At 48.6% G+C, this 22,441-nt stretch overlaps 1 protein-coding gene across 1 annotated transcript; it reads right to left on the bottom strand.

Annotated features, from left to right (window-relative positions):
* Positions 1 to 327: 327 nt before the first annotated feature.
* Positions 328 to 21,254, bottom strand: FAM83D (family with sequence similarity 83 member D). The gene is made up of 4 exons (XM_014735251.3): positions 20,362 to 21,254; positions 7,582 to 7,749; positions 4,089 to 4,213; positions 328 to 1,786 (listed from the first exon to the last, which is right to left on the bottom strand). The coding sequence occupies exons 1-4, from the start codon at positions 20,935 to 20,937 to the stop codon at positions 808 to 810; spliced, it is 1,848 nt and encodes a 615-aa protein (XP_014590737.3). The 5' UTR covers positions 20,938 to 21,254; the 3' UTR covers positions 328 to 807.
* Between the last annotated feature and the right edge of the window lie 1,187 nt (positions 21,255 to 22,441).

Genomic DNA, 22,441 nt, shown 5'->3' with positions numbered 1-22,441 from the left:
CTTGTCTAAACAGCTCAAGCATTTTCTTTGAAAAAAGACAAGCCAGAGCACATGAAAAGATCTGTGACTTCTGGCAAGTCTCCTCATTCGAACACAGAGATAGTCACATCAGTATTCACGTTGCTGAGGAAGGCAGGACCCTGACACTTGCTCTACGTCGTCTAACTTTTATCTGGATATTTTCTCTTTTACAGTTTGGATCATTTCCTTCTTCCCCACTGCAACACTATAAAAAAAAACCCTGCATAAATAGCTACTGGGTGACACACTCCTAGAGCTAAAGAGAAAAATGCCAGGGAGCAAAAAAACAAAAAAGTACTTGAGCAATCACCAAACAAAAGTTGTTTATATTTATTTAATGCTAACAACACAGATATCCTAAAGAAGAGACAGACAATTAAGAAACAGTTTTTTCTAAACAGGATTTTGATCGAAAAAATTAGTGATTCAAACCTCTAAAACAGAAGAGCACACAAATCTAGAAAAATGCAAAACATATTTTCTCTCTTACCTGAATTAACCTGAGAACCCCTAAACCTTCTCCTTAAAAGATATCAATATTAAAATTGTGCAAAGAAACTGTACCCATAGTGTTTAAACCGTAAAACCAATACGTGGTTTATACATGACAAAAATAAAATAAAAGCATATAAAATGAGGTGCAGTTTATAGAAGCCAAAGGAAATCAGGTGACTAAGTCAGGTGGGAGAAAGGCAGTCAGGGACAGGAGACATGCGTAAAGCAGGACGCTCGGACCTTGTCGACTGCAAGCCCGGATGAACCCAGGCGGCTCTCAACGCTGAGCAGTCACTGATAGGAGGGATAAAGTGGCATATCTCTAACAGCCAGCAAATTAACTGATGCTCTGGCAAAAGTTCCAGGATTGAAACTGAGGTAGTTTTCAGTAAGGAATGTTCTCCTCGAGAGCATGGCCAGCATGTGGTTGAGCCGGGACCTGATACCAGCAAAGTGAAACTGCCGCTCTTGATTCAAGTTTCTAAATGAGTCTCTTAAGCACAGATCCAGGTGAGGGGCGCCCCAGTACTTGGCAGGGACGAAGTCAGGGGCTCTGACGGAAGTCTGGGAGCCGATGGAGCTTGCCACAGAGCCTTGGGAAGACAGAGAGGAGGACGACTTCAAACTGGAAGATCTCGACACAGACATCTTTGACACCGGTGACTCCTCTTTAGACTGGGTGCCCTGAGAAAAGAGAACATACTCGTCCACATCAGTCTGGGTGGTGGTCGACGTGGACTGAACCATGGTTTGGGAGCTCGCTACCCTGGTGGTGACTGTGGTTTGGGTCCCAGCACAGGCTGTGGCGGTGCTGGTTTGTGTTCCTGCATCGCTCAGGCTCACTGCTGGCATCCCCTCTCCTAGCTCTGTCTGAGTGGCAGCATCGGTCACCTGTCCCCTCTCTGCTTCATCCTTATGGCTGTTGAAGCAGTCTTCCTCACTGACGGTGGAGGACTCGGAGTCGTGGCGCCTGGCCTCTGCCCTGCCCTCGGCAGGCACCTCACACTCCAGCTCGGCCTTCTTGGGGGTGCTTGAGAGCCTGGCCAGCCGCAGCCGCAGCAGGTTGCCCAACGTGAGCTCCTTGGACAGTGGTTTCCGGTCAACTAGATGGTCAAACTTGCCACTGATCCGGAAGTGGGAGAGGAGCTTGGAGCTGATGGGCTTGGACTGTGCATATAAGATTCGGAATTCCAGATCGAAGTGTTCAACCACTTGGCCAGACAGAATGACCAAGTTACTGCTATTTAATTTGCCATCTGTCCATGTAAAACTGAAGGATTAAAAACAAACAAACAGAAGCTGGTAAAGATGCGCAACCTTAGTTTACTTATTGTCGATCTGAGAAATAAAGCCCATATATCCTGCTACGTAAGAGTCACAACTTTGGTGACAGCATCTAGTGTGAATTCAACCAGCCTTAACACAGGTAGATAACATACGTATACATAATCATAAAGTAACATAAAAAAGTAAAAAGGCCCACTGTTTAACCAACACACTAAAACCTGTGCATCCTCAGTCTCAGAGTTTTTAAAAATTAGAAAGGGCTTCTAAAATATTCAGGCCAGTGCCCTCATTTTAGAAGTGAGAAAACAGGCTAATATATGTCACCACGGGAGGACAGTGGGAGACCCTAGATTAGGCCCCTGGCCTTAAGAATTGCCAGTGCAGTGCTCCCTGCTCCGGCCTCCAGAGCTGCCATTTTCACAAAGGGAGATGGTATTGTTATTCTAATGATGAGCTGATTAGTGACCACATGCCTCTGCCTGTCCAGCATCCCTTTTCCCTCCACCGGTGACAGAACCATGACCAACTCAGCCAAGAAGATTTTCATTTATGTGCCCTTTCCAATCACAATAGGGGTGGGCGTATGACCCAGGCTGGCCAGAGTATCCTATCCCCTCAGATGCAAGGACCTATCCAGGGTGGGGAAGTGACCCAGCTGGGACTAAGTGATTTTTCAAGAACTGATATCAGTGCTGGGAGAAAGAAAATCTATCTCCTTGGAAGATAGCTACTAAAGGCCACAGAAGTAAGCCTGGGTCTTTGTCTTCAAATGGAGAGCCTGACTGAGAACAAAGATCAACCAGGGAAAAGCAGAACTGGGAGACGGTGTTCTGATATATGTATGGCCTCTAGGTCAAGATGAATTGAAAACCAACTGGACCTTTCTACACTTCCAAGTTATGAGTCAAGGAATTCCATTCTGCAGAAAGTAGTTTAAGTTAGCTTTCTGCACTTGCAATCACCCCATTGATATAGAAATGTATATTAAGAGTAGGATGTTTTAAATGAGAGATCATAAAACACGGTATCAACTGTCTCTTGCAACCAAGAATCCTGGCGAATGCAAATTCTGCCTTGAGAACTGCCTTCAAAGCCTGAGAAGGAAAATTCCTTTGAAAACCCTCAATGAGATAATGCCAACAAGACACCTATCCAACACCAGGATTATAAAATATCCTCAACAAATGGAAGCTGTCATCTCCCTCCTCCTCCCCAGTGGTAGCCTATTTCATCTGTAGAGGGGAGTTTTTATATTTTTATATTTTAGAATAACCAAAAACCATTTGGAGCTACGTTTGGTTAATATAGATAAATCCTACTTTGGGTGAAAATCTGGTTTCCTCCCGTCATTTGTAAACTCCTTATGAAAGAGTTCACACTGTGTTCTGAGCTGGGAGAGTACTGTTTGAAAAGAAAGGCATCAGGAGTTTCCTGATCTTAGCGCCTCATTCTCCACAAATCTTTGCATGTCCACTTTTACTCACAGCTGACATACAATTATCACTCAGCAATGTGCATTTCTTCAAAAATGAGTTTTTCTTTTTTAAACTCTAGAGACACACCCCATGCATAACAACAGACAATCTAGGGCAGGGGTGGCAAAACACACTACCATTGGAGCCACAGAAGTACAAATGGCCTATCCTAACCTCCGAGATGAGGGTTAACCACTCATTATCTCCACCCTCTATTCAACTTCCCTGCTCTCTACCTAAGTCGCCTTTGCCAAAGTCAGGCTTCAAAGGTGGGGTCAGATCCATGGATCAGTACTTTCTAGACTAAGGCACTAAATTACAAGGCTTGAAGCAAGGTGAAGGATTTCAGTATCAGGTGACAGCTTCGGCTCTGCCCTCCACACTGATGCCAATGCCTGCAAATGCCCTTACCTTCAAGTGAGGAGGGACCAGGAGGGTCAAAGTCCCCAAGGAACAAGACTCGAGACTGTTCCTGTCACTGTTAACCCCAATTCGTCCACTGTAGGCCTGGCCCATCTTCAAAACCTCTATCACTAGTTTTTCGTCTTGAATCTAGGACGCTGGGGTCTCCAGGCAAGTTTCAACCTCACACTTCAGCTGTGTGGACCGCAGGGCAGAGGAGGGCACTCACCTGACTACCTCCTGTAGGAAGAGGGTCTGAGTAAGCTACTCACTTACTCATAAGCTATTCATTCACTGGAATGCTTGGCCATAAAGGCTTGCATTGAGAGGGAAAAAAAGCTTTTACCTTTATAGCATGGTTCCTCTAAAAAGTTTAGATTAATAAGCATGGACAGGTTAGAATCTTACCTGTAGGAGCCTGTAGCCACTCGAATGCCATCAATCAATGTGAACTTTTCATGAACCTTCCCAACAATTTTAGTTCCTGACCTCGCATAGTAGATATTTCCTGTAATAGTCCGGACTGTCATCAGCTGTTGGCGGGCCGGAGTGGGAGAAAAAGAAATGAATGATCCAGTGAGCAAATGATTCAGATAAGAGGGCTTAGTTTACAAGCCCTCTTAGTTTACCAAACAGACAAACTTATTGGCAGATGAGTGGCTCATGGTCACCATTCCGTGTAACAATGCACCTGGTACAGATGATTCTCGGGACTCAAAGAATGCTGCTTCAACATTTTCTCCATCTTCTCACATGCCCTTTTCCTACTTTTTTTCTTTTTTGAGGAAGATTAACCCTGAGCTAACATCTGCTGCCAATCCTCCTCTTTTTGCTGAGGAAGACTGGCCCTGAGCTAACATCTGTGCCCATCTTCCTCTACTTTATATGTGGGACACCTACCACAGCATGGCTTGCCAAGCGGTGCCCTGTCTGCACCCGGGATCCGAACCAACAAACCCCAGGCCTCCAAAGCATAAGGTGCCCACTTAACCGCTGCACCACCGGGCCAGCTCCTCTTACATTTATTTTTGAGACCCTTGGTTCATGTGCGCCCATGCTCTAAGACTGACTTTTTGGGGGGATACTAAACAACAAAATCTAAGAAATGATTTTGAAACAAAATGTGGCAATGAAATCAAAGGAAACACTAGTAATGACATTTTTACAAAGGCTTAAAGAAGCGGTTAATATGTCTCCTTCTCTTTTGTTTAATAGGGCCAGCCCTATCATTATTTCAAAATAAAAACATGGCAAGACATAATATCACTTCTGTGGTATTCTTACCAAAATGCATAAACTGAATTTAACTGTGAGGAAACATCAAACCCAAATTCTATAGAAAACTGGGTAACAGTCTTCAACAGCATCAAGACTCTAAAAGACAGAGAAAGATAGAGGCACAGGTCCTGATGAGAGGAAGCTAAGGAGACATGACAACTAGAGGGTGTGGTCCTGCATTGGGTCCTGGACAAGAAAAAGGGCATTTGTGGAATGATTAGCAAAGTTTATAAGGTCTGTTGAATACATAATAGTATTATATCAAGTTTATTTCCTGATTTTGAAATTTGTACTGAGGTTTGTAAGATGTTAAATTTGGAGAATTTGGGCAAAGAGTATTCAGAAATTCCTGACACTATTTTTTAACTCCTTTGTAAATCTTAAATTATTCAACATGAAAATTGAAAATCAAAAACAAACTAGGAACTTCCATAAAGGTACATACATATGGGAGGGGGAGGGCTTCCTGGAGGAGGGAATGATTCCTGAGCTTCAAAGGATCAACACATAACAAGCATAAAAACACCACCATGGGGGCTGGGCCCGTGGCCGAGTGGTTAAGTTCGCGCGCTCCGCTGCAGGCGGCCCAGTGTTTCATTGGTTCGAATCCTGGGCACGGACATGGCACTGCTCATCAAGCCATGCTGAGGCAGCGTCCCACATGCCACAACTAGAAGGACCCACAATGAAGAATATACAACTATGTACCAGGGGGCTTTGGGGAGAAAAAGGAAAAAATAATAAAAAAAAAATCTTTAAAAAAAAAACCATCACCATGGGCAGACTCAGGCGTGATGTTGTGCGTCTTTCCCTTTGGCGCTTATCTGAACGTTGTGTGGGCCTCTGGGATCGTGGCCAAAGCACTTTTCAGCATGTGCGCACAAACGTGTGAGCAAGTTCCTGCAGACAGGACACCCAACGTTCTGAACAAGCTGCAGGGCCAGGGCATGGGGGAGGAAGTTGGCCCCCCTCGGGAGGGTACAGATTCACCAGCACAGACACGTCCTGGTGAGAGAAGATGGTGCTTGCCCAGGGAGAAGTTAAGACGCTGAGGAAACCGGTGAGGCCAGAGGGACAGACCCTTCAACCCCTCCTCGAGGATTTGGACACCCATGAAGGCAGCAACCAACAGTGGCAACTGAGTCGGTGAATACTCCTGGATTTCTGCTGAGTACATGAATCAGAGCCAATGACTTGATTAAAGTTGTAGCCAAAACTACTCTGTGATTTTCCTGCTGCTGACAGGCCTCATTACAGAAAGAGCACCTTGAAATTAAACACTGACACCTTCAATTTCTTCGCCGGGCTCTATACGGGCAGTCACAGACTGAACATGTGGCTAGACGATCTGTGCTTTTCCATGCCTGACGCTTGCTCTCCTCGCGTCCACCTGATCTCATCCTTTGACTGCTGGGCCACGTGGCTGGCTCGTTTCACTTGGTCTCCAGGCTCCAATCCTACCTCCATGATGAATTTGCTTTGTAGCACTAGTGACAAATGAGTAACCACCTAATTAAACCCCATCTTTCACTTCCTCTTTAGGGAAAAGAATAACAAGAACTCTGCGAGAGAAGTTAAATAGCCAAAATTTTGCAAACCAAATTGCTTGATAATAACCAGGAGTAAGTTTATGTCCCCGATGCAGTACCCGATATCACCAGAGCCCAAAGTCTTTGTTCAGTTGGCTTACTGCTTTATTTCCAATACCTAGAACAGTGTGTGGCTCACATAGGTGATGAACTAAGTTGATGAATTTGCTTAATTTTTAAAAAAAGAACAGTGTTAATAAACATGACCATTTTTCTTGCCTCTTTCCACTAAAGAAAACAAGCTAACTAAGCTGTGTAACCTTACATTTAAATACTTAAGTTCTCACAACCAGAGGCACTTACAACTAGAATATACAACTATATACCAGGGGGCTTTGGGGAGAAGAAGAAGAAAAAAAAAAACATTGGCAATAGATGTTAGCTCAGGCACTAATCTTTAAAAAAAAAAAAAGTGTTTAAAAAAATACTTAAGTTCAAATTACTTTCATGCACAGAGCAAAGCATATTAAAAAGTCTACTTTTATAATAATGAGAAATGAGAAGCAGCCTGTGACAGTGATAAGAACACTGGGGCTAGAGGGAGCCCACGGATGGGAGTCAAACCCCAGCCCCACTACTTCTAGTTGGAGACACTGGGCTCTGTGTCACCACTGCCCCATCTAAGTAAAACATGGGTATAATGTTTCCTCTGACCTGCTAGGGCTGCTGTGAGGATTAACTTGTTTAACATTTGTCGAGAGCCTAGGATGCTACCAAGGACAGAGCAGGAGTCCATAACTTGGGGTCATTACGATTAGAACTGGAGCCTAACAGAGCCACTGTGAGAGCCGTGGCTTCCAAGGCAGCCTCTGCCGTCACCAGTCGAGCTCCTTTTCAGGAGGCAGCACGACGTGGGGGAGAGGCAGAGGTTTGAATCCTGATTTCTGTCGTTTCTTTCCTGTGAGACTTCAGGCAAATTACTTTGCTCAGGGCCTCAGTCCCCTCTCTTGTAAGTGCAGATACCACCATCTACCGCCATGCAGACTTGTCACGTGTGTTGACTGTCCTGAAACCAGAAATAATGTAACACAAACCTTTTCCTGTTCAGGATGAACTTTCAGATCCATGCACATATCCAAAAACTGAGAGAGCAGGGCCTGGTCCAGAAGGATGTATACAGCCACTCCTTGTTTCCGACATATTTCCTGCAGGTCTCTGAAGATGTCGATGTCGGTGAAAACATCCATCACCACAGCAATCACCTGCAGGGTGAGGCAGAGGGAAGCGCAAGCTGTCAGCTCACAAGAACCCCACCTTACAGCTCACCATCCGACTCTGGACCCCATCTCAGAGCTGGGAAAGGATCCCAGCCTACGATATCCTTCCTTCTCCTTCTGCAGGATCAGTTTCCCCCCCGGCACACACAGACTCCTCTCTGTCTCCAAAGACGCTCAGGCCACTGAATTGTATACATCTTGACTTGGCCCGACTAACCCTCCAACCGCCTCTCAGCCACTCACCTCCACGCTGACATATTTCTCATAAATACAGATTAACCCACTGCCCTGCAGTCCTATGAACCTGTCCCACTCAACTTCTCTTCCTTTACCAAAACTCCCGTCTTACAGGCTCAGCTCAGACCAGCAAGCTGTCTAGGTTCTATGCCTAACACACTGTCATGTCAGCACGTTGCTTCCCCACCAGCTTCAGTTTTCTATGTCTGTGAAACAATAAAACCTTAGCTTCTCTCTGAGGCCCCTTCTAGGTGTAACATTTTCCAAGTCTGTGATATTGATTATTGCCTGATTTTGGATCATAATCTCTGATATTTTTATTACAATCTAGAAAGGCCCACCCCATCCACCATCAACTCATGACTTGAAACTGATCAGCCCAGGCCAGCAGATTCCCCGTCTTCTGCCTCTAACGCTGCAAACCACATTTCCACGTTCTACTCTCTCTGCTGGTGAGGGTCTAACCAATCGGCTTCCTCAGCACCAGCCTCCCCTCTATAAAAGGTGGTCTCAGTAACCCTTTGGTATTTGTCCACAGTGCAGGGCCTTGTAAGAACATGGAAATATGTCCTAAGGATTCTGCCCTGATGCTTGGACCTGTCCTTCCTTCTCCCCACCCACGTGGCTCCATCGCACCTCCTGATCCATTCTCTACACAGCATTAGACTACATTAACAGCTGCCTCAGCCATGTGGCCTTGGGCAAATTACAGCGGTTTCGAATCTGTTTCCTTAGCTGCAAAATAGGTTTGCAATGAGAACTAAAGGACTGTTACAAAAGACCCCTTAAGTATCTGTTCACTGATTCACTTTTCCAGCCCAGACTCTGAGCCATCCAGACAGTTCAACACAGGGAGACACCTGCCTGCTCCCAGCTTTCCTTGCTGAAGAGAGACCGCTCTAGCTGCAAAGCCTCTCCTCACTCCTCGGCGGATTTAAAATCAGCCAACTCCTGGCAGGGCTGTGGGGGTGTCAAAGCATCCAGGCTTAGAAGCCAGTTGCTGCAAACCGAGTGAGGGCCAGGGCTGTGCGCTAAGGAAAGTGCTGCTGCAGCCAAGGTGGGAGCCCTCCTGCAGTCTGGAGCTCCCCCGACCTCAGCAGAAACACGCGGCTCTTACAGTCACAGTAACTCCTTCCGAATGTTCAGGTAATTTACTTATAGGTCTCACCTCTTCTTCGGGAACACGGGGCCTCGAACGGGAACCATTCATCGCTGTGGCCCCAGAGGACTCAGGACCATACCTGACAGTCACCACCCCTTAAGCATGTGGGGGTTGAAGAAGAAATGCAGAGACTAGGAGGCGATTTTGCTGTCTTTCTCCAACACCCCGAGTCCCACCTCCCAGGATGAGGGACCTTGAAACACCAGCTCCTGGGAAGTCATTGCAGTGAGCGAGTCTGGAAAGACCAATTTCTCTCTCTGGCTGCCTTCCCCCTCCCCTCCCCAATGTTGACGAAGCCCCAGCTGTGAGCTATTCTTGGTAAAGGGTATGACTAAATCCACCAGACATAATGATTTAGAGAACAACAAAAGTACTCTCTGAATTAGTGGAATCTTCAGAAGTTTATATCCTCCAATGCGTTTTTACACGTCCTACTTTGAATTGTATCTATCCCATTCATTCAGGTCATGTAACATAGTGGTTAAAAGGCAGACAGGCCTGAGCACAGACCCCAGCTATGGCTTACTAGCTGTGTGACCCTTGGCAAGTTGCTTAATCTCTCTGAGCCTCAGTTTGCCCCTCTGGAAGACATGGATCTACATCAAAGGGCTGTTTCAAGCATTAAATGAGACAAAATGTGGAAAGGGTTTAGCTCAGGTATGAAAAAGGGGTTCAGTTATACAGCTAGCACTTCTTCAGTCTACTGTGTACCGAATCCTGAACAAGGCAGAAAGATGGCTATAAAGAATTTACATAAACCTGACTTATCCACAGAGAAAGGACATGGGATGCAGGGAAGCAATAGATATGTAAGAGACAATTAAATCAGGGGTACACGGAGGGGAGAAGTGAGGGAGATGGTAAAGCTCCTCCCTTGCAGTGGTGGACACACCACAGGTACTCAAATGTTTACCAAAGAAGAGCAGAGGATTGCCAGAGGTGACAGCATTTGAGCTGAATCACAAGTAAGGACAAGATCTGGACAGGGGAGGAGAGACGGGGAGTGCATTCAGGCAGGAAGCCACCTGATGACAGAGGAAGAGGTAGGAAATGATGGGGTATGCACCAGTTTGGCTGAAACATGGAACATGCATGAAAGCAAACGACAGGACCTGACTGGGAGACGGGTGAAGGAGCAAGACAATAGGAGGCCTGGAATGCCAACCAAGGAAGCAGTGTCATACAGGCAACGGGGGAGGAGGTTTAAGGAGAGCGATGAGTTCAAAGTGTTGAACCCAGCAGGGCAGATGCTGATGCGGCCCCACCTCCTCCACAAGCCCACACACCCAAGTGCCTGCGACACAGCAGCACTTAGACACTTTTTAGGTTCAGCAAACATTTAGAAGGACTAAAGACCAAAGGAAGAAAAATCAGTGAGAGAGGTTTTAACAACAAGCCAAGCGGGAAGCAACAAGGGTTGCAGAGAAGGGAAGGGGGCCTGTGGGAGAGCCAAGTAATGGACTGCCAAGTAATGCTACCACTGCAAGCAAGAGGCTGGGGGAGGAAAGAAAGGGGGGTGGGAAGAGGGAGAGGCAGGTTCAGGTCCACACAAACAGGAAAAGAAACAAGCTTGAGAGAGAGACCTCGAAACTGACTGTGAAACCTTCACAAAGGGGTTCTGCACACACAGGTGTAAGAATGCGAGTAGCGTGCACAGGAGAAGCCAGAGGAAGAGAAATCTAGGGTCGACCTCTGTCCTCAAGAAACCCAGTCCAAAGAGAGAGAGAGGAGACAGCAGGGGTAACACTGTGTATGAGCCCATGGATGTGCACTGGGACAGAGACCAGAGAACCACCAGCTGGCCGGGTTAGAGAGGGCTGGAGGGTTGCTGGGGTGGGGACCCAGGAGCAGGGCCCACAGCATAAGGCGCCCGCCAAACTGAATTTTGATGCAGCGCTTAACAAAACAACTGTACAAACAACATCCTTCTTAGGTAGTGAGTAAGCACTGAATTTGCTATTGGTTTCATTGTTTAGTTTTAAAGACTTAACCTGTCCTGAGTGCGTTGAAATAATCTGGATTTGATCCCTGGTCCCTAACAGCCACGGGGTGTTTACAGGGTCGATGGAGGATTTTTGTTCCTGACTCCCCTGTACCCACAGCCCCTCCTCTCTTCCTAGAGCAGGACTCATGAAAGACTTCTGCAGGAGGGACAGCCCTATGCATGGAAGCAATCAGCAGAAAGGCCTGCCTTCCTTCAAGACCCCAGCCCCACTCCCCTAAACTCTCCCTCCTCAGCCCCCTTGCCCCCCATGCAACCAAGCCCTGCAGAGTTGGACTGAGCCAGGGGTTTTTCAATCTCTGAAGGGACAGTCTCTTCACTGAGCTGAGCAATGGCCTGGACTCATTCACTAGCCAGCCAAGTGTCTGCTTGCCAAGGCCAGACACATCTCCTAGATGCTGGTGTTCACACTGCAGGCTGCTGGGCCCTACAAGTACACCTGGACTTGAAAGATGGTGCAGAAACTGGTCATTGCTCCCACTCCCTGAGGCACAATGTTGGGCGGACAAAAGAGAAACACATCAGAAGGCAGGCATCCCATGCCCATCAAGTGCCCATGTGCTTACTGTGGACACTGCCTTCTCCCGGCCCATTCTGCATAGAGCCTGCCCACTCTCTTAGGGCAAGAGAGCTCTGCAAGTGGTGGCTCCTGAGAGTCTATTCTAGGGTCACTGCCCATCTGCAACTCAGTGAAAATCAGTCACAACATGATACCTAAGGAGGAAACATCCATCTGTCAGAAGCCTGGATGGCTGATCTGCTGCCAGGTGCCCCACACTGTTCCTGTGCTTCTCCAGCCACATCCAGAGCAGCCACACCTGTGTCAGGGCCATGTCTGTCACCACTGCAGGTGACAAAACCCCAAGCCTTACCCCCTCAGTCACTCCAACTGTCCCTTGCTCATTTATACTAAGGGACTCAGTGATCCACAGAGGAACAGAGTAGTGATCACACTGCGGGCATCCTCAGTCTTTGGGGAAAGGCACAGACCCTGTTTTCATTACTTTTCACATAGAACTGGAATCTCCACTTGCCTTCTTGCACAAAAGTTCTAAAGGCATAGCTAGAGATTTCAAAACCCCATTAATTCTTACCCCCAATTTACAGATAAGAAAACTAAAGCTTCTTTGGGGAAGTTAGGTAACTTGTTCAAAGTGACAGACTTAAGCAAATGCAAGGGCTGGAATTTCAACCCAGGTCTGGGCGAACCCAGGGCTACCTATTTAAAAAGCGTTAGACTAAATATTATTCCAAACAAGCCTAACGTTCAGTCTTCAAATGACTGAGAGCTTGGAGTAAATCCTGAAAGGATCAGTAGAGTATTCCACAAAGTACATGGGACCAAACCCACCTCAGAGGATGATTCCTAGTAACACAAAGCAATTCACAGAACAAACATTAAGGAAACCTGGAATGCCCTGGGACACCGGGCACCTTCTCTCTGCAGGTATTGCTGACTAATCCAGAATGGACAGAATCAGGAAACCTTGGGAAGCACAGATGTTACATCTGTCCAACATGGCAGCCACGAGCCACAAGTGGCAGCGAATACTTGAAATACGGCTGGTGTGATAGAGGAACTGAATTTTTCACTGTATTCCACTCTAACAGGATGTAACATTAGACCTGGACTTGGACCTGGCTCCTCCACTTTCAAGCACCAGACCCTCAAGCAAGATACTTAAGTTCTGTTGGCTTCTGTAATTTACAAATACTACCCATCTTGTATACCCATCTTGCTTGGGGGTCCAGTCAAGAGAGAATCCATGTAAACACTTGACAGTTTCTGGAAAGCCCTAGACAGCTCTAGAAAGCCCTCATATGGCAGCTAGTCATCTTCTTAGTCCCAGTTCTGCCACTATCTCTGGGCAAGTCATTCTACCTGAGCCCAGTGTCCTCAAACAAGGCTCCTTCTAGCTCTGAAATCTGATTCATGCACCCTCAGTGGGCTGCTCTGGGTCCTCAGCAGGCACATGAGCAGCCTCAAGGGGCCACTCAGGGCCAGTCATTCCAGTTCTCATTCCTGCTTTTCCTCTGCTTGAAGCAGGAAGCTCATGTCAACCACCCCTTCCCACTGCACCTGTTTCTCTCCCTTCCCACCCAGTCATAAAGCAAGGACATGTGTGCAACACGCTTGCAATTCTACCAAAGGTGTGCACACATTCAAAGATGCGTCAACCTGTCCAGCCGCCAACAACGGGCTGTTTGCTGAATTCCTCCTGCTGACCACACAACACCCACACTCGACTCCCTTCAGTTCTTCTGGGCTCTTGCCACTTCTTCTGGAGATCCTCTTGCTAAAAAAAGCAAAAGATATATTTCCTCCCCAGTTATTACATGTTTTAACAGAACAGATATTATCTCCTTGGAATTTCTTTAAAAGTCTTTAAATAACTATCTTGATATCATCTTCAGGGTTTAAAAACAAAAAGTGTAAATTTCCACAGCAAAACCTAAATTTATTTGTGCATGTTGTATTCTCCAAGTTTCACAGGCTGTTATAAAATTAACAATTTAAGTATCAGACTAAAGTGCTGGTGGAGCTGCAGTCTGCAGACAGTGGCACGATGCCTGTCTGAGGAAGGCAGGGGTCAGGGAGCCACAGCGGTACAGGGACTGACCACACACAGCTGCATTTCCTCTGCACTGTTCCAGCATGAAGTACATGGGCGGGCTGGGCTTTTAGAAAGGGAGGGAAAAGCATCAAGAGGTTTTTGTGGGGGCTAGGGGTTATCATTCTGAGTTATTTTTATTTTATAATTATGTAAAACATTTGCCTGGCTCCAAAATCCAATCTACAAAGCAAGGTACATTCAGAGACACCTAGCTTCCATCCTTGTCCCTTCCCTCCTTTTTTCTTCTTTCCCTTCCTCCCTGCCCATTAAGATAATAATTTCAGTTAGTTTTTGGTTTATTCTTCCATTTTTTTAAATATAAATAAGTACATATAAACATACTTGTTCAATACAAACAAGTATGTGTACTATGTATATAGGTATGTGTCTGTGTATATACATTTGCACCCCCCAGTAGATGAAAGGCAGCATATGACACACACCGCTCTAGACAAGTACTGTCCAACAGAACCTTCTGAGATGATGGAGATGTTCTCTATCTGTGCTGTCCTACGTGGGAGACACTCGCCACAAGCAGCGAGCGAATACTTGAAACATGACTAGTGTGACAGAGGAACTGAATTTTTCACCGTATTCCATTTTAAGTCACATGAATTTGAATGGCCACATGTGGTGATGGCTACCACACTGGTCAATGCAGGTCTAGACACTTCGTAACAGAAGGCAGAGCTAGTCCTCACCCCTCTCAGAGCTGCAGGATGCTCCACTGTGTGGCAGGTCAGTTTACTCACCAATCCTCGACTGAAGGCTGGCCGAGCTCTCTCCAGTCTTCCGCTATTATAATTAGTGCCACAGCAAACAGCCCAGTGCAATGCCCATTCACATTTTCACCAGTGTATCTTTGGAGGAGATACACAGACATGGAATTGCTAGGTCAATGAGTAAATACAACTGAAATTTTGCTGAATGTTGCCAAATTCCTATCCATAGGTTCTATCACCTATCAATTCCATCAGGATTTTTTAAAAGCCACTACTTTTTCCTGAGAGAATTTATCCTATATCCGTAAATGAACCAGAGAACAATCCTGCAGTTTCTCTACTGTCTGATGGATGCTAGGTGAAAAGAATAAAGAAATGAAATGGTAGACAGAAAATGGAATGGTGGGTGCCGGGGTGGGGAGGAAAAGAGAATGAAGAGTTAGTGTTTAAGGGGTACAGAGTTTCAGATTGGGAAGAAGGAAATATTCTGGAGATGGATGGTGGTGATGGTTGCAGAATGTGAATGTACTTAATGCCTCTGAATGCACACTTAAAAACAGTTACAGTGGTAAATTTTGTTGTGTATATTTTACCATAATTTTTTAAAAAAAGGAAATGAAATGGCTAATGACTCTAAAATCCTTAACCTGACACATAAAATCAAAAGGAAGGGATAAAAAGCAGCCACATTTAGTCTGGTATGAAACATCCTAAAATGATACATCAGTTAGACTTTTCTAGGCCTGTGGTTCTCAAACAGGGGCAATTTTGCCTCCCAGAGGGACATTTGGTAATGTCTGGAGACTTCTGTTTTAATTGTGGCAAAATATAAAATACGTAACATAAATTTGCCATCTTAATCATTTTAAAGTGTACAATTCAGCCACATTAATTACATTTACAATGTGTGCAACCATCACCGTTTCCAAAACTTTTTCATCACCACAAACAGAAACTCTGTAACCAGGGGCTGGCCCCATGGCCGAGTGGTTAAGTTCACGCGCTCCACTGCAGGCGGCCCAGTGTTTCGTTGGTTCGAATCCTGGGCGCGGACGTGGCACCACTCATCAAGCCATGCTGAGGCGGTATCCCACATGCCACAACTAGAAGGACCCACAACGAAGAATACACAACTATGTACTCCGGGGCTTTGGGGAGAAAAAGGAAAAAAAATAAAATTAAAAAAAAAAAAAAGAAACTCGGTAACTATTAAGCAATAACTCCCCATTCCCCCGGGAGACATTTTTGCATGTCATGCCTATTTGCAAGGGGGCGGGTGCTTCTGGCATCCAGTGGATGGAGGCGAGGGATACTACTCAGCATCCTATACCGCACAGGACAGCCCCTAGGACAAAGAATGTCAATAGTGGCGAGGCTGAGAAAGCCTGCCCTGGGTTGATATGGGCATCCATCCAGAAGAGGAACTGATCCCACTGCACAGGTTTTACTCTAACTCACAGGAGAGTCTAGCAAGATCAGAAGGGCCTTAATTCGGATACATCCACAGGCACACCAGGGGCCTTTGACAAATTGCTCAGTGGCTACTCCCCCTGGCAGGACTCTTTGTCAATGCAGTCATCGCTTCTGCTAACGCTCTGGTTATCAAATGGATGCCCAAGGATAAGGTCACAGCAAAAGTGCCTCTTCGGAACAACAGCACAAAGGAAACAGGCAGCTGGTAAGATCGAGGGCTCTGAGGAGTGCGGAACCTGCTGGTAGGATGACTTTGCCCATGAACTCCCATTCAGAAACCAGGAACAGCCCAACAGCCACAGCAGAAGCACACTGCCAAATGAAGGCACGCCGTGCTTCCAGGCAAGGCCTCCACTCCCACCTGACTTGTGGGGGCCACAGCCCAGCCAAACACTGATTCACAGGGCAACCGAGACAAAGAACCGAATGATTCATCAACAAATACAGTAGTATATGGATAGATTCTGCAGTAGGTGTGGAAAGGAAAAATCCTGTATGGTTTAAAATTACCCTGAAAATTCCTTCGGAAGCAAACATCTGAGCTCTCAAAACGTCCAAAGCGGCAGTGTTTCCTCCCGCTTTACGAAGCTCAACCGAGCACTAGGTCAGCAGTCAGCGTGCATTCAGAAGCCATGCCGTACATGAATCGTGTGCTTTTTAAACGCTGTACCTCCCTCAACGTGGCAGAATGCCCACACTTTGAAAGGCGCACAGAAACTGAGCCCAGGGAGGCAGTGGCAGAGTCACAGCCCGTCACACCTACTCTGGGACAAGTACTTGCTGAGGGAAAGGCAGGCAGAATCATCCAAACTATTTCACTACCTTCCTTCGGACCTCTCCCCTCCCCCAAAACTCACATAGCCGAACAATCAAAGGTGCACACGGTAGGTCTCCACAGTATCTAATGAACACCTGTTCCCTACAAGGGGCCCTTCAAGGCTTAACAGCTCAACGAAGCAGCATGAGTCCCAGGTGAGGGTGAAACCTATCTCAGAACCACCCGTTCAGACTGCAAGGCCAGGATTAGACACCGCCATTTACCCAGTGACCCTGGTTTCTTGTGCCTGTACCCTAACCACTCCAGTCTTCTTCCTGCAAAGGGTAGATATAGTACTGTCACTGTCATTTTCCCATTTATAGGATATGTAATGCGGGAATAAAAAGTCCAAATCTTCATAAAACATTAAAAGTCTTCAGCCTGCTGAAAACTACCAAAGTACCAACTCTTCATGGCAGGCCGGCCACGTGGAACAGTCATTAAGTGTGTGATCTTGGGCACGTTACTTAACATCTCTGTGCCTGGTCTCTTCTTAACTGTGGCCCCCACCTAGGGCTGGGAGGGTTAAATGAGATCATCCAGGTAAAGCGCTTAGCATAGAAACGGACCCCTTGAAAGTGCTCAAACATATCATCAAGTGCTTTCGCCATGAGAATGCAGACGCAGAAGGGCTTCCCATCTTGTCCTCAAACAGCCTGAGACCTGCACCTTCATGGTCCTGTCTCAGGTACTGGACTTCAAAGGGAGTGGCCAGAGTGCTGCAGCCACTCTTGTGTACAAAACACACACCTCTAACCGGAGCAGCAGCACTTGACCAGCCCCCAGATTAGCTCTCTGTTACCTGTCTCCTCCACAAGCCTGTCCACCGGAGGATGGAGACGGCTCCTTATCTCCACATGGCACAAGGCAGAGCGGGGTGGCTGGCAGTGGTTAAGAGATGCTGTGCCTCACTTTGGGTCCTGGCTCCATCATTCCTTCTCTATGCCTCAGTTCCATCACCTCCAAAATAGAGATAACAATTGCACCTGCCTCGAGATGACCTGGAACGGTGCCTGGCAGAGAAAGCATTACTACGGTTTTTGTTTTTTTAACTAAAAGAGCTGGTCTCTGAGACCTCAAGTTTAGCCCGTCTCAAATCCAACTCATCTCCCCATCCCTACCCTCACCCTATTCTCCCTCCTGTATTCGAATTGGGTAGCACTGCTGCCCACCCAAACTGAAATATCCCAATCCTCCTCAACTCTTCCTATACCTTCTCCTCCTTGGCCTTGCCTATTCTCCTCCTCCCCTCCCCTCCCACTACCCTTCCAGGCCATCTAGTGACCAAGGCCTGTCAATTCTACCCAAAACCTTTACCCTGCCCAACCCCTCGGCACTGCCTTAGCACAGACCCTCTTCTCGGACGTGGATCCCCGTGGCCTCCTCCCTACAACCATCCCAGACATCAGTTTCACCCCTCTCTAACCCATCCTCCTTCATGCTCCCACCAGAATTACTGCTCAGGAACACCAATCTGATCGTGTTCCTCTCCTCCCTCTAAACCTTCAATGACTCCCCAGTGCTCCTTCAAGTTGTGTGCAAAGCCTTCGACGGTCTGGCCCCAGTCTCCCCCTTCAGCCTCCTCTCCTACCACTAACCCTTACACACGCTCTGCTCCAGCTGTGAGGAACTTGGCTGCCTCCAAACATGCCAGGTCCTTTCACACTTCTGGGCAGGTCCCTGTCCTCTGCCCTGGCAAGGCCCACCCAGCCCATCCTCCTGGACTCAACTCCCAGGTCACCATCACTCCTGAGGTTTTCTTTCTTCAGCCTCTCCCCACTGCCTGTAGCAACCTCCTCACCACTTCCCACTGGCAGCCTGTCAACTCTGAAGCGCAGGTAAGAATCATGCCCTTCACCTGTGGCCCCAGCCCCCGGCACAGCGTCTTGATACACAGTAGACACTGAATAAGCACACGATTTGGCATACGGCAGAGATGCTGAAAATCCTCATCAGATTTAAAGGTAACGTGCCTCTTTTCTCAGTTAAAATCACCCAGGTTCCAAATACAGAATCTTGAAGGTACGAGTGTGTAACTGGGCTAGGACACAGAAGAGGGCAGGAGGTTCCACCCAGGAATCAGTATTACCAAATGCCCACAGGGCAAAGGAAGTCTGAGCGCCAGCGTGGAGCCCGTTGTAAGGCCAGCACGAGTTTACGGACAGTTTTCCCTCTGGCCTTAGCTCCAGTGCCCCTTCACTACCAGTAAGAACTGGAGCTGAGCAAGAGGACAGGGCAATCCCTCCCTCTCTTTCATGGAGCCCCTTTCACTACTTTTCTCAAGTTCCAAGTGCCCAAGTTCTCCTGGAGGTGAGTTTTGGGAACGCACACCTACCCCACAATTGTGCCTTTTTCTATTTTTGTAATCTCCTCACTGAACCCACAAGTGTCTGCTGCATCAAAAGGACCTTGGGCACACCCAAAGCACTGGAGGGCTGATACCAGCCTAGCTGGAGCCCACATCTACACCCCCACAGGCAAGGCACGAGCCCACTGTATCCCCTACCCACTGCCATCCCACCATCAGGCAAAGAACAACCAGCATCAGGAACACTGGACTTGATGCACAGATACTGTAACCCACAGTCAGCCACACTCACGTACCTCAACCAAGTTTTACCATGGCCTGGGGTTCACCTGCCATGTCCCTGGCACAGGCAGCCAGCCAGGAAGCTGGGCAGTGCCAGTCAGCAAGCAAGGTGGTAGCCGACCACAGCTCTGGACTAAGGTGTCTGCCGCCCCACCCTACCTGCCCCACCCACCTTGCCTGCTGCATTTATCTTCCCTGACCCCCAGGTCCCCAGCACTCAGCTGCAGTGTCATCCTGGCTGGCAGGGAGACAAGACTTCTCTTTGCACCCCAACACCATGTCACACTAAAAAGCCGCCAACTGCATCAAAACCCACTGTGAATACAGAGATGACCTAATGCAGGGGCATCTGCGTTTTAGGAAGCTGCTACTAACTAGAGCCGCCCCCAGCCTATGGAAAAGCAAACCCCCTGCCCCACCCATTCACAGAAGCAACAACTTCTCCTCCGGTCTGTGGCAGGAGGGAAACGGACGGCTCCCACTTTGCCACTCTCTATGTATTTGCTTTCTACAACATAAACTCGGAGATGACTAGCAAAAATAGATTCCTAATGCCCACAGTTGTATCTGAGGACAACCTTTCAAGAATTTTTTCCTAGGTAATGCATCTCCTAAGATACCCCTGAAAGTGGGATCTAGTGTTGGCACACGGCCAGAAAAACTGGCAATCTGGTTTGGTTTTAACTGAAATTTGGAACTGGAAGTATTTCTGCTCCCCTCTCCCAAGGTATGTGAATGTTAGGAGATGGACCGCGGGCACAATTCGCATCCTTGGGGGCTGAGGCTTCTCCCAATCTCCCCTGACACAAGGAGCAGCCAGAGGGATTAGGGACCCGAGGGAATACAAGCAGAGCAGGACGAGTCGGGGCCCCAGGGACCACCCGGCCCGCGCTCCTGGCAGGCTTCAGTTTCCCATTCTTGAAGAATTCTGTCCGACTGGGGGCCGAGGCGACCCGAGGAATCGGGCCGGGCCGCTCACCTCTCGCGCGGAGCGGAGCTGCTGGCGCAGCGCGTCCTTGCAGCCATAGGGGCCGCCGGCGCCCGCGCCGCGGGGCTGAAAGTGCGCCTCGACGCGCGTGGCGCCGCGGTAGGCACCCTGGTAGAAGGCGGGCCAGCCCAGCTCCAGCAGCGGCGGCTCCAGGTCCGACTGCTCGGGGAAGTAGGTGCCCGACGAGCAGTCGTGCGACGAGCCGAAGGAGTCCTCCGCCCCCGCCGCCGCGCCCTCCTGGCCGGGCGGCTCGGCCGCGCGCAGGATGGCGCGCACCTCGTCGGGGTTCAGGAAGCGGCCCAGGCGCTCGCGTCGTAGGAAGGCCGAGAAGGCGTCGGGGCCGCCCGCCACCAGCTCCTCGAGCGCCAGGCGCCGCGCCTCGCTGTACAGCTCGGCCAGGTTGGGCGGCCCGCACGGCGACAAGCAGGCGGCCGGCAGCTCGTCCAGGACGTCGGACCGCAGAGCCATGGCGACGCTCCGACTGGACCAGGCTCGGGCGGGCGCGCGCGTGCAGCCCGCTTTATAGGTACCTTTGAATCTAACCGGCCCGCGCCCCGGCCCTCCCATTGGCTGCCGCCACGGCGGAGGCTGGACGCGAGCACGCAGCCACGGCCCCGCCCCTTGACGTGCTATTGGCTGGCTCTCGGCCTTGCCCCGCCCCGCGCCTCCTCATTGGCTGCTGGCGGCGGCCGAGCCACGCCCGCGCTCCGGGATTGCTTCGCGGGATTTAAATTTCGTGACTGTGCTGCCTCCGACGTAGCTGTTCTTGCACCGACTTTACGGGGAAACGAGCTCTTCTCGGTGTGCTAGAGAGAGCCTGCCGGGCCTGAGTGTCCGTGTTGCCCGGGGCGTTGGCGCAGGCAGCGGAGCCCGCACAAAGGCCCGATAGCCCGGCCCCGCCATCCTAGCGCGCCCCCTGCCGGCCCGCCCTGAAAGGCCCCGCGCGGTCAGATTTCGGCTCCGCCAAGAGAGGCTGCCTCCTACTCCCGGGCACACTGTCCTCGCTGCTCGGGGGCTCCCAGGGCTTGGGTTTGGCCAGCCATGTCGCCTTTATCCCCTGCATTTAATCATTCATTCGTTCGTTCGTTCAAAAATACTGGTCCATCCTAATAGCCACTCCTTTGATTACAGCTTCAGCTATCTTTCTCTTGTCTCACTTCATCTTTTTTTGCCTGGCAAAACCCTTATTCTGGTTAAACCGCACTCTCCCCCTATTTTCCACCGGGCAGCCACACAGGGCTGGGCAAAAGAAAACGCAACTCTGCTGAGTGGTTGTGCTTTAAATTCATCGTCTCAAGTGGGCCCTTAGGGTTGCCAGCTAGCCTACCTTTCCCTCGTTCGCTCTACCTCTTCCTCTCTCCTTGCTTCGGGAAAATAGGAGCAGTCAGGCAAGAACGTCCACGTGCTCCCACCACATCTACCTGCCCGTCTGCATCTCTGCCCACGTCCTGGGCCTTCTGCTACTGTGGATGAATTGTCCCTTCCATTTGGCCCTCGCTGCCAGCCCCTCTACGACTAACCCATATCTCTCCAGCAATTCTCTCCTCTCTCCTGGATCTTCAATTTCCCTTCTTTACTGGTTCATACAAACATGCTGAAAATATTTTTCATCTTAAAACCACCCTTTCTTGCCCCTACATTCCTCTAGAGCTTCCGCCCCACTTCTCTGCTCAGTTTGATAGCATAAAACCTCAAACAAGTTGTTTATACTTGCTGTCTTCAGTTTTCCTCCCATTCTCCCTTGAACCCTGTCCAATCAATCCTATGCCTCCTCTGCTCTGCCAAAACCTCTTGTCAAGGTCATCATGAGTTCCACAGTGCTAAATCCAATAGTCTCTTTTCAGGCTTCATTTTCTTTGTGTAAATGAGAAAGCATATGTACAACTGTAAAGCGCTTCATAATGTGAGAGGTTACCATTATTATTTAGAAACCAATACATGTTTAAAATGGATGAATGCCTGCTGCTGCAAAGATAGTTCTGTTTTTCCCATCCTCTCCCCATCCCAGCCTGTTCGTGAACTTTTTCAAGCCCAAGTGTGGGCCTTTCCGTGTGTCCCTGCTCTGGCATCC

Source organism: Equus caballus, chromosome 22 (assembly GCF_041296265.1).
Source record: "Equus caballus isolate H_3958 breed thoroughbred chromosome 22, TB-T2T, whole genome shotgun sequence".
NCBI classification, from domain to species: Eukaryota; Metazoa; Chordata; class Mammalia; order Perissodactyla; family Equidae; genus Equus; species Equus caballus.
The sequence above is the reverse complement of the archived record's forward strand: the minus strand, read 5'-3'. Positions and strand labels throughout refer to the sequence as shown.

Excerpts from the sequence above, each read along its gene's own strand:
- FAM83D (XM_014735251.3), bottom strand. The coding sequence starts at position 20,937 with ATGGGAGGGCCGGGGCGCGGGCCGGTTAGATTCAAAGGTACCTATAAA. Across the intron at positions 4,214-7,581 it reads TTCATCCTGAACAGGAAAAG|CTGATGACAGTCCGGACTAT; the intron begins GTTTGTGTTACA and ends GCCCGCCAACAG. Across the intron at positions 1,787-4,088 it reads GTGGCTACAGGCTCCTACAG|TTTTACATGGACAGATGGCA; the intron begins GTAAGATTCTAA and ends TTAATCCTTCAG.